General features: G+C 41.4%; 1 protein-coding gene across 1 annotated transcript in view; it reads left to right on the forward strand.

Annotated features, from left to right (window-relative positions):
- Positions 1-7,010, forward strand: part of UBE2Q2 (ubiquitin conjugating enzyme E2 Q2) — a 34,063-nt gene extending 27,053 nt beyond the window's left edge. The window contains exons 8-13 of the mRNA XM_069980106.1: positions 78-168; positions 1,538-1,596; positions 2,000-2,048; positions 2,319-2,414; positions 2,511-2,577; positions 4,790-7,010. Coding sequence (XP_069836207.1) covers positions 78-168; positions 1,538-1,596; positions 2,000-2,048; positions 2,319-2,414; positions 2,511-2,577; positions 4,790-4,821 — 394 coding nt within the window. The 3' untranslated portion in view covers positions 4,822-7,010. The remainder of the gene's footprint in view (positions 1-77; positions 169-1,537; positions 1,597-1,999; positions 2,049-2,318; positions 2,415-2,510; positions 2,578-4,789) is intronic.
- The last annotated feature ends 5,663 nt before the right edge of the window (positions 7,011-12,673 follow it).

The raw sequence follows: 12,673 nt of genomic DNA on the forward strand, positions 1-12,673 counted from the left end.
TTTAATCACAGAATGGGGTATTTAGTAAATGCTAACAAACTGTTTATTAGAATAAAGTTCTGTATGTTCTCTTTTAGGGTTGATCCAGACAGTCCATTACACAGTGACCTTCTGGTCTTAAAAGAGAAGGAGGGCATAGACTGCATTTTACTGAATTTTTCCTTTAAGGTAACGCATGAGTAGATGTCAGGTGGGTGTATTGTTCTAACACCAGAACTGCGTGTGCCAGTCATCTGTTATCTAACAATTATACACAATTGTTTGTGTGCCTTTATCAGTATATTTTGTCCTGTATACTGTTTATGACTTGTCAGTTTCTAATGTTTGTGGTATTTAATGCCATGTGTACAGAGAGAGAGCAGAACTCTAGAGAGCCTTTTTCAGCAATTAATTTACCTTGTGTTAGGGTACTATTACAGGGAAGGATAATCGACGGATCGACCCGATTCAGCCGATTATCGCTCCGTGTAATAAAGGGAACGATCAGCCGATCATCGTTGTCATCGGCTGATCGTTAATATAGGTTAGAACCTATAATTGTTGGGCAGAGACTGCGCTCCCCTACGTGTAATAGCGGTGCGCAGCCGGCGACTGACGATATAATTACCTATCCATGCTCCAGGGCTGCTGCTGCGGTCCTCTTCTCCCCGGATCCTGCATGCTTTAGCTTCAGAGCGGCCTGTCAGCTGGCAGGCCGCTCTGAAGCTAGAGCGCGTGGGACCCGGGGAGAAGCGGACCACAGCAGCAGCCCTGGAGTGTGAATAGGTAATGTATACCATCTAAAAGGGCTGCAAGGACATTGGTAACGATGTCCTTGCAGCCCTTGTTAAACGATTATGGGGCCGTGTAATAGGCCCAGTAAACGAGCGCTGATCTGGCAGATGGGTGCTCGTTTACAGTTATCGGGCCCCTATTGGCCCGTCTAACAGTACTCTTACTTAGATGCCATTCACACACAGCATTCCCAAAACCTTTATTGTAAATTAGTACTGCGATTACTGCAGTCTTGAGTTATTTCGTGAAATTCCACTTGCAAGCTATGGTGGGAAGGACCAGCTATTTTTATTTTTTTTTTATTTATTTTTTAGCTCGCTTCAGGTGTTTTTCTTTAAACCACCACATAGCGTACAATTGCATTATTTTGTATGTTTGTTTTACTCAAGCGATTCCATCAAAAACCATGGTTGGTCGTGATTAATGTGACTATATGGAGTTTGTGTGTGTATATGTAAGATAGATCGGTATAGATATATAAATATATATACATAAATACTTACATACTACATATCACATAATGTGCTCAGGCAGCAGAGAAACATAAAAATAACTAAGTGCACAACACTTAAGATTGTGGTCTGCACAAGATACTGCTCTCTCAGCCAGAGCAAGCAGGCTAACACTTTATCCAACTAACCACCACCACTGACCAACTAACCTAGTACTCTCCATAGCCAGCTACGCACATAGGACCTTGGTGTGTGTGTGTTTTCTGTTTTACACTAGCACTGTATTGAATATTCTTCTTTCTCTGATTCAGGATAATTTTCCGTTTGATCCTCCATTTGTGCGAGTGGTATCCCCTGTACTTTCTGGGGGGTAAGTATGAAATTTAACCCACGTAACATATAGATAAAACTAGTTGGGCATCTTGTTTTATGAATTAAAGGTTCCAGAAAGGATTACTTTATTGTACAACAGTTGTCCAAAATGTGTGATTTCAGATGTAATAGCTGGTTGGATTTTCTTTGACCAGTAACTTGTTTCCCCACCTCCTGAGAAATCAGATCGGTGTGACTTGAACCACCTCCTTTATAAGCCAAACATGATGCAGTCTCAACATGCACATTTGTGGAAAGAGCCTCCATGGTTTGTCCAGCTATATAATATCAGTGGCTAGCTACAGCAGCATTACTATTGGTGTATAATGAAGCAGGCCCTCACAACGTTACTGGTTTTACTGGTATTTTTGTAGAAATGTTTTCCTGTGCCTTCCTTCTAGGTATGTTCTGGGTGGAGGTGCTCTGTGCATGGAACTTCTTACTAAACAGGTAGAGAAGAAATCTCATTGTCTGTATAACTGCATTCATGGTTTTGATAAACTGCATTATAAATCTGCTTAAATACTATTTAAAAGACTCTTTCCTCTCCATTACTATTCAGATCCTGTATTTAACAAGAGGACCCATGCTTTTTAAGCAGCTTCCAATAGATTAGATCAAGATTTGCTATGTGCAAAGTGAAGACCATAATTTCTTTAATGAAGGGATTTTGAAAGTTGTTCTGTAATCTAGATTTCTGACTGTGCTTTACTCTTCTAGGGCTGGAGCAGTGCCTATTCAATAGAGTCTGTTATCATGCAAATCAATGCTACCCTAGTTAAAGGGAAAGCTCGTGTGCAATTTGGAGCCAATAAGGTGAGGCATAGTTCTAGTTGCCTGTGTTCGAATATAATATACAATAATAATAAATACAATATAATAAAATACAATCTTTTTTTTTTTCTCATTCAGAATCAGTATAATCTTGCTCGAGCACAGCAATCCTACAAATCACTAGTACAGATCCACGAGAAGAACGGTATTTTCTTCCTTACAGTAATATATTTATTGAAGTAATGAGATTCACTAAGCTATACACTAAATGACCACTTTAATAGAGCCCTTCATCTATGTCTTGCACCTTACTTGCTATAGCTCTAGCTTTGGTATGATGAAAATTGTAGTTTTGCAACAGCTGGAGGGCGGAATCTCTAGCTTTGGTTGTCTGGGCATGATGAAAATTGTAGTTTTGCAACAGCTAGAGGGCTGAAGCTCTAGCTTTGGTTGTCCAGGCATGATGGGAATTGTAGTTTTGCAACAGCTGGAGGGCCGAAGGTTTACCATCCCTGGTTTAAATGAAGAACCTATGAACAACCTATTCTACCGCAGGGGTCAGAATTGGGTCCACTTTTTAATATGCTTATTCATGACCTGGTAAAGGGGCTACAGAGTAGAATCTTCATTTTTGCAGCTGACGCTAAACTGGGTAAAGTAATCACCACAGAGGAGGATAATTTATTATTACAGAGGGATTTGGAGAAGCTGGAGACTTGGGCAGATAAATGACACTGGGTAAAACTTCTTCGGAAAATGACCTGGTGGACAGTAAACTCAACTTTAGTGATCAGTGCCAGGCAGCAGCTGCCAAGGCTAATAAAATAATGGGCTGTATAAAGAGGTATAGATGCTAAAGATGAGAACATAGTTTTGCCTCTTTATAAATCACTGGTCAGACCACATATGGAATACTGTGTACAGTTTTGGTCAGTTTTGGTCATCAGGAGGTTATATAGCTATGTCCTCTATATAAGGAGGACATAGCTGAACTGAAGCGGGTGCAGAGGAGGGCAACAAAGGTCATTAAGGGAATTGGTGGGTTACAGTACCAGGACAGGTTATCAAGCTTGGGGTTATTTAGTTTAGAAAAAAATCTGATTACAATGTACAAATATATAAATGGACAGTACAGAGATCTTGGTAGTGATCTTTTATTCCTAGATCTGTAGACGTCACGAGGGGGCATTCTCTGTCTAGCGGAAAGGAGGTTTCACCATCAGCACAGGCGTGAATTCTTTACTGTAATAGCCCTATTTCACGGAACGATTATCGTTCATAGACTCGCTCCAACGACCGCTCGTTAACAAGCACTTAACAATTTTTTTTAAGCGAATGATAACACATAATACGAGTGGGAACGTGAACGATATCTGTAGTGTAACAAATTTTTTGCGGTAGTAACATTGTTACATTGTCGTTTAAAACGTGGGGAAATGTAGGTAGACATTTCAAGAACGACTGAAAGATTTTTTTATTCAATGAAAAGATTAGCGAATTATTGTTGATAGACCAACAATTTTTTTTCGACATGTTGGAAAAAAAATAGTGAACGACTCATTTCGCTGTTGTCGTTCGCTCGTTTACAGCCATCCCACGGAACGAATATTGTTAACAAGCAGTCGTTTGAACGCTTTTATGAACGATAATCGTTCGAAAAAGTTCTGTGGAATAGGGCCTTAAGAGCAGTGAGACTTTCACAGGGAGATTTTCTCCCTGTGATGGGCAATGGGCATCTGCCTCTTAGAGGTTTTTGCCTTCCTTTGGGTCAGCACAGTAGGGTTTCCCTAGGTTGAACTTGATGGACTCTTGACTTTTTTTTTTCAAACTTATTAACTATGTAACCCCTTCCTAAAGTATACTTGGTATATAATTGTGAAAGGGTAGGTGTTCTAATAAAGTGGTACATTGAGTATATATTTAGTGACTGCATTGGCACCCCTTCTATCCAAATATAGTGTAGAAATGTATTTGGGAATGCTTTCCTTGGTTATTATAAATTTTGTGTAAAGTTTAATCTATATTATCCATAGTCCTAACTAGCTGTTTGTTGGGGGTTTTACCGCTTTGGATCCCCACTGATTTTGAGAATGGCAGAAAATTGTGCTCCAAATGGAGAGAAGCACATGTGTATGTGTAGCCAGCACTCTCTTTATTCTTTATAGGGCCTCTGAACACTGCTAAGCTCTGGGCCTGGGGATAAGGGATAACTTTTGATCTTGTGATAACCCCTATAATGGAGCATTAAAGCCAAAATTTGATTTGTATAATTTGAATGGGCAGGGTAGGTGCTAAATGTTTTTGTCTGGGTTGTTCCTTTAGTTGTGATAAGTACTGCCTTTATTCCCTACACAATGAATACTGTTATGTCTATAGACCTTTGTTAGTACAGTAACTTTGTTTCTTTCCCTATGTAGGCTGGTACACTCCTCCAAAAGAAGATGGGTAACTTGAACCGACCTTGGACCAAGATTTAAACAATTTTTGTTTTTCTATTTCTTTCCAAAACAGATCCAATATTGCCCTTTTTGGTCCTCTGTACAGCATATGTTTAGTTTATTAGATAAAGGAACTGTCAGACCTGTATATTAGACCACACCTGCTTCTCTGGCAATGAGAGCAGCTGCCTTTTACTCAAGAGGCCACTCCAAATATTTTAACGTCCTATTTAATTCAGAAGATATAGCATAGTTACATCATTCCACTTTTATTAGACTGTTGTAAATTGCTTTCACTTTGTTCATGTGTTATGTTCATTTTTTTTCCTTCTGTTTGCAGAATGTGTTCTGCAAAATAAATTGCTTTGTATAGTTTCATTTAAAGCCAAACAAATGTTTGATACCTTTTGAACGCCAAACGTTTTGTGGGTAAATTAACTTAAAGGCCATGAAATAGAAATCTCTGGCTCGACAAATATTAGCTTGGGGGTTTTTCTTTCTCCTTGGATTTGGGGGACAAATGACTTTAATGATAAATATTTAAGAAAAAAAAGAATGTTAAGGACTTTACAACTGTTTGCTTATTCTGATTCGAAGGACATGTTTAGTCTGAATATAAATGTCTAATGTACATTTGCAATGAGCCCATATGATGCATTAGTTACACTGGTTATTTGTCATCATCTTCCAGTCTCTGAAAGGGGTGACAGCCCAGTCTAAGCCCTAAGCTACACTGGCAGCCTGTGATGGCATAGAAACTGCTTTAACTGCATAGATTCAACCTCCTCCTGTTTTCCACTTTAGTCTGTGTATTGGAGTGTGATCACCAGTCCCCAATACAATAATGCTCCTAGAATGTGCATACACATAACTGCACCTGAAGCACCCCTATAATCTTGGGCCTCATTCAGTTTAGTCTATTGCTTAATGTTTTATTTGGGGATTGTTTTTGTTCCCTGTTCCTCCTTTGTTCTTCTGGTACTTTTTTTTATTCCTTTTTGACTATAGCACTATATCTGATTCTGATGCCGGAGAAGAATAACAATGATGCTTGAGAAGAGTATTAACTTTTGTTTTCCTATGACTTTTTTTTATTCTTAACGGGTTGTTGCAATTATATCGATTTAATACAAGCAAATTGGCGTATAGGCAAGAGAGTGTACAGTTTTGAGTAAGCATGAAATGCTGTGTTCACGATGACTTACAACTCCAAGCATACGGAGCTCTATAGACGTTTTGACCCTAAGACTTGAGAGATCAGCCCACGGTTTGTTTTTGTTTTTTCTCCTCGCCAAATGTCTTTTAGTTTGTAAGTAGACATTAATTTTGTTGTATAGTAGGGATTAAAGGTGGGGTTTGCTTGATTTGTTGCCTTCTTGTGTTTAATGGGGTGAATCTGTGCATTCTGCAAAAGGAAGTGGGATTTCTTTGGTCTCTGGTAAATTTAATAACATCCATTGTTTCAGGGAGGACACGTTTTTCTATAGTAGTCTCTGACATTTCAAATATGAAACTGTGAAAGATAGAATAGAGCCATAAAAAGTTTACTCCAATCTATATTTTCTTTGTGAAGACATTAGACCCATTCTAACATTGTAGGTCTTGTTACTTTGATACTGCTGTTCCTGTGTGTGTGGGTTATTCCTTTTTCTTTACAGATTGACCCCATTAGGCTCACTGCTGTTGTATCTTCATGTGTATTTGTTTACCTCTAACACTCAGTATGCAGAGCAAGTTGACACAAAGCTTTTTGTTCTGGATCTTGCCATTTACTGTCTAAATCTCCCATAACATATATGCAATATTCTGCTATGTTGATGTATGTTTTGCTAATCTCCCATTTGGTTTGTACTATTGCAGATACCATTTCTGTGGTACCTTGCAGGGTTTGGCTAAAAGATATATTCCTCTCCCCAAGTGCTCCATTCTATATTTTTGCTTGTACATATGTTTTTATAAGGCCCCCGTTTAACATCTATTTCAATGAACCTTTAGGTAAGACAAAAAAAAAAACCTGAAAATATTCTAAGTGGTATTGACTTTTTATAGGGTTTAGAAGGTTGCTGACTTGGCATGCTTTTGGGTTTTGTTTTATTTTATTTTTTTCCTTTCTTTTCATTGCAGACTTATTTGGCAATGTACAGTAATCTGTAAACTTGCATCAAGTTTATGATTAAACCATTTTAAGATATAACTTGTTGATTCTGAGTTCTCAGTTATTTCCTATTTGCCTCTGTACAGTAGCAAAGCCTACAGCATACATGAAATAAAATAGAACATGAAACAGAAGGTATGTCTGAGTTTTTGCAAATTGTTGAATTAACAAGCAGAATGAGGGGAGTCTAAAGTGCTGCCCACTTTTACCTATGTAGTTACCTGTAGAGGCTGATGGTGGTGGCAGCTAAATGTGCCAAAATAAGTACAGTGTGCTGACAAACTTTGGAAGACCGTCATATGTTTGCGTTGAGGACGGTGTGATAAAGATATACTTCATTTGAATCTTATTTTTCAGTCATGTAAACAGGAGCATGCAAATCTCTGCTGTAGGCTATGAAGTCAAGTGAGTGGTCATACTTGGTGATTGCCTGCTATCTGTGTATAAATGTGCATATAAACATGCGCTAATCTGTTAAATTGGTGCTAATTTACTGAGCCTATTACACAGCTTTATTGTGCAGCAAGGGCTGCACAGATATCATTAACAATGTCCATGCAGCCCTTTCTGTATATAGTAAATATTAAACTGTATGTGTTACCTCTCCCTGCTCCCCGGTGTCTTCCTGGGTTCTCTGTGCTTCCTGCAGCTGCTGGTACAACTTCAGAGTGATCTCTGAAGTGACAGGCTCAGCTTATCACTGGCTACAGCTGTCCCATCAAGTGATTGGCTGAGCAGACTGTCCCTTAGAGACCATGAATAAATGACAAGTTGTACTGGAACATTTTTTTATACAACTGCACACTACTGCTACAAATTATTGTGACCACAACCAGCTAATATCCAGTGTAACTGCCATGTACAGCACAGTCAGCATCTAGACAGGCTAAAACAAGATCCTGATGTTTTTTCCCCTGTATCTGGAGCCATATTAAATGCAGTGCACCCCACAGTTGCTGTAGGGTGCATGGAAAAGGATCCATAGAGTAAACATTACTATTAATGTAGTCTCACAGAAGCTCAACTGGGTTCAAATCTGGAGAATTGGGGAGTCACGGTAGTATTTGGACGTCTTGGTCATGCTCCTCCAAGCAATTTCAGACACTTCTAGCTGTGTGACAAGTCACATTGTCTTGCTGAAGGATTCCCATTTTCCCCAGGGAAAACAAGACACTGGCTGTATCCAGGTTTTTTGCTAGGATACTCCCTAGGGCTGCATCCAACTTCAGCAATCAGTATTCAAATGCCAAAAGATTGGACTTGAGCATGCTTGAGTTTCACTGATCTCTAATGGGTGTATATGATCGTCAAGGATTGCTTCATACTTAAACATGTAGAGTGCCATACACATGGAGGAGTGGGCCCACCATATACCATGAAAACATTCCTCAGACCATAATGTTGCCACCATCAGCTTTGGTTTTTACAGCATTGGTTGCTGGGTGGTGGTTCTCTGATGTTACCTGACCACACCAATGTCCATCCATTCAATAATGTGGAAAATGTTGCTTATCCCAGAAGGCAACGCTTCCAATCAGTGGAGGTCTAATTCTGATACTCCTGTGAAAATTTACTTTTCTGTTACTGCAACTTTGTTACCAGGGGTGCAGTAACGATCCATCTGCTTCTAAGCCCCATGAGCAGTAGGGTTTGCAGAACTGTTTGACATGTCTGGGAACCCCTTTGGTTAATTTTGGCTATGAACTTCTCATTTGTATCATGTCTGCTTGCCTTTTGTAGCCCACATTTATCTCACATTGTGAATAATTGACTATGCCACAATGGTGTCATTTGTCCACTCACAGCATATAAACAGTTCAGTACAGTTCAAGGGTATGTTCACATCCCGTTTTTGGCCGCACGTTGAGCTACAGGTCAGGAATCGATGAAAAAAGGATGCATCCCGGCGTGCGGCTGATGGCCACATTGACTTAAATGAGCAGGACAGAGTCATGTGACTACGTTCTGTTCATATGCCGGACATACACTGCTTTTGTGCAGGACTCAAGTGTGGTCGACCACGATTTTGAGCCCTGCACAAAAGCAGTGTCCGTTCGGCAAATGAGCAGAACGTAGTCACATGACTCCGTCCTGCTCATTTAAGTCAATGTGGCCATCATGTGGCTGCACATTAGCATCCTTTTTTTCACATTCTTGGCGTGTAGCCCGATGTGCGGCCAAAAACGACATGTGAACATAACCTTAGACTTCCATGCTTGGCAAGAAAGCCAATAAACATCCTTTCTGCAATTTTGATCAGTTTTTACCCATGATATTAGCAAGAGATGTGCTGACAGTCTATCCCACAACGTATAGACTTTCAGTAGTCTGTAGCAATCGAGTACAGAATGATGGATCGATGCAGTAAAATATGTACTGCATTTATCCCTATGAGCAATCAGTGTATTCATAGAAGTTCTCTAGAGAGACTAAAAAAATGTATGTTAAAAGTGCTAAATTTTTGGTCATAGCACAGAAAAAGCGATAGTTACTGTGACGTCCCACACTCCACCAGGAGTATGGGAGGTCAGCTGGGTATTGATTTACACCGCCACCCTGTCCACGTGGGCACAGGAAGACTGTTAAAGCTGCCACCAGCTTCTCGTTAAGATATAATAATACTATATCGGGCCAGAAGCCAGCCTCGAGTGATGGCGTTGGCTTGCGAACAAGGGCGTGTGGGTACGTTGATCGAGACAAAAGAACAGCCATAGATTAAATAGGATATTTAATTGCCTTAAAAGGGCGCACTAAACAACACACAATATACACAGATTAATATATATAGTGGTCAGAGACAAAGTACAGGTGGTAGCACAGACAGTTTTAGCAATTGGTCGTTACTGTAATTTGGGTGGTAAAGTGAAGCATGGGAGGCGTGTGCCTGCTGCGTTGGTTTTCAGGAACTTCTCCGACCTATCGTCATGGCCTCCCCGGACAAAGAACGGGTCCTTCCTAGCCCCTGGGATATATACACCTGGCTGACATACCCCCCCCCCCTCTCCCCTTGGGTTTACAGCCCAAAACGCCTATAACCCCAAAGTGGGTCATAGGGAGATGGTTCTGGTAGCATTGGGTTTGGCTGGGCCCCTAGAACGTTTGAAAACCAAACACGACTCCTTTACCCAGCTCGGTCTACCAGTTCTCCGTATTTCCCTATCCCGGGCTCCCAAAGAGGAGTGAGACGCAGAGGGACGTTCGGGTGGGTCAGACAACTCGGAAAATATGGCTAGGCCGCACGGAATTTCCATAACTCATTATTAAATTATGGTGCCACTCAGTCTGGAGATATTTGCTCTGATCTAGGTAGGGGAATTTGTTATCAGGGTTTTTGGATGCCTGTTGGCCTCCAGGAGTGATACTTTTCACACTTAGGGTTCTGGGCACTAGACCCCCCTGCGGAGTATGGCTTCCTGGCAGATGGTGAGCCACGGGCTTTATTGATATATAGTTATATTAATATATCGATGAACCATACTCCCTTTTCCTCACAGTTACATATATGCAAGTGTAGTACCGATAAAAACTATAGATCGTGCCGCAAAAATGAACCTTCACACAGCCCTATAAAGCAAATTCAAGCACTTTTTTAAGTTTAAATTTATATGATTTTATACAGTGGTGCCTTGGATTGCGAGCCTAATTTGTTCCGGGCCTGTGCTTGTAATCCAATTCACTCTTAAACCAAAGCAAATTTTCCCATAAATCATTGAAATGCATACAAATGGTTCCCCACCCCAAAAATAATGATTTTTTTAAATTCTGAATAACAGGTAAAACAAACCATTAAGAAAGCTGGATTTGTCATATTATAAGTTACTGTACAGTATAGCAATCAGCATGTGGTATATAATGTATAGTAAGAGCATAAGAATGAAAAAAAAAACAGCAATTTGTAGATACAGAAAGGAGCAGTAGATCCCCAAAATGCAAGAGCTTAGTACAACAGGCTAGAATAGAGAAGCAGGACTGCTGTTTGAGGTCTGTGTGGTCTCATGACAGCAATGGGGAAGGGGGGTGTTCAGCATGGACCAATCAGGGAAGTGAGAATCACAAAGCTGTGCAGGAGGACAGTGACAAACTTTACAGCAGTGTGAATGGCTGAGTGTAAGTGCAGGCACATTATAGCTGCAATGTGTATAGCTGAGTGTAAGTGTAAGGACATTATAGCAGCAGTGTGGATAGCTGAGTGTGAGTGCAGGAACATTATAGTAGGAATGAAGATAATGGGATACACAAGGACTACAGGAAGGAATGAGCAGGGTATAGGGTGAGCACAATATAGCATCACTCTGTCTAGGGAGAGAGGGGTTACAACTATGGAGAGATAACCCCACAGTCCTGTCCCCTGATGTAAGCCCCAGCCTGAAGTGGATCTGCTATGATTTGGAAGGTGAGGGAGACTTCCTGGGTCAGAGTACAGTGCTGTAGACCCCGCTATGCAGACCATGCCTCTCCCCCACTCAGTACAGGGAGCTCTTAAACCAAAGCAATGCTGTTAACCCCTTAACGACGCATGACTGGTATACCCGTCATGCGGCCATTAAGGGGATCAGAGAGGGCTACCGGCGTGAGTCCTCTCTGCAGCCCTTGTTCCCCGGTTGCTATGTGCAGCCAGGGACCGTGGGTATTAGCCGCTGCAGCCGGCTAATTAACTATTCAAATGCAGCTGTATTTGAATAGTGACTGCGTCCCCTGTCACTGGTGTCTAGTAGGGGATCTCCCCCCGCCCCACGATGCGATCGCGGAGGAGTGATACGTTCTAATGAGCGGGCCGGGGCTCAGCAATCTATGTAGATGGTCTGCAGCAGATCATTATAATAGAGCACCGATCTGATGGATCATTGCTTTATTATATGCACAGGTTACTGACCTGAACATAGATAACATGTCAGCTTTACCACATGGTGAATGGCGTAAAGATGAAACCCCACTGAAATTGATTTGATTTTCTTTTTCAGTTTTACCTCCTAAATTCTTTTTAGTTTATCTGCATATTTTATGGAAAAATTAATTATATACAAAGTTCAATGGCTGTCGTAGAATTGCAAAAATTAGTTTCTCTAAAGGAGAAGTCTGGTGAAAATTTTTATTAGGGTCAGTTCACACGTACAGACTCTCAGCGTAAATCTCACGAGTCTGTCAGGTCCTGGCAGTTCACTGTCCCTACCCTTCACTGTCTGAACGACCGCTGCGTTTTATGTAATTCTGCCGGCCCCTTAACCCACTTCTGCTGCCGCCTGGCTCCCACTCTGTATACATTACCTCTCCTCGCTGCACGGGGTCCTGGCGTACTGCTCTCCTGCCCGACCAATCAGTGTGTTGCCCAGCCGCAGCCACTGATTGGCCGGACGGGAGAGCAGTACGCCGGGATCCTGTGCAGCGAGGAGAGGGAATGTATACAGAGCGGGAGTCGGGCGGCATCAGAAGGGGTTAAGGGGCCGGCAGAATTACATACACGCAACGGTCGTTCAGACAGCTGCGAGTATGTAGTGACAGTGAACTGCCAGGACCTGACAGACTCGCTGCCAGTCTGTACGTGTGACCTAACCCTTAAAGTATTGTATTGCTCCCCCCAAAAGTTATACAAATCACCAATATAGACTTATTTCAGGAAATGCATGGTGATGTCACGACCTGACTCCCAGAGCTGTGCGGGCTGTGGATGCTGGAGAGGATGATGGCAGGGGGATGCTCAGTGCCCTGTG

Source organism: Dendropsophus ebraccatus, chromosome 1 (assembly GCF_027789765.1).
Source record: "Dendropsophus ebraccatus isolate aDenEbr1 chromosome 1, aDenEbr1.pat, whole genome shotgun sequence".
In the NCBI taxonomy this organism is placed as follows: domain Eukaryota; kingdom Metazoa; phylum Chordata; class Amphibia; order Anura; family Hylidae; genus Dendropsophus; species Dendropsophus ebraccatus.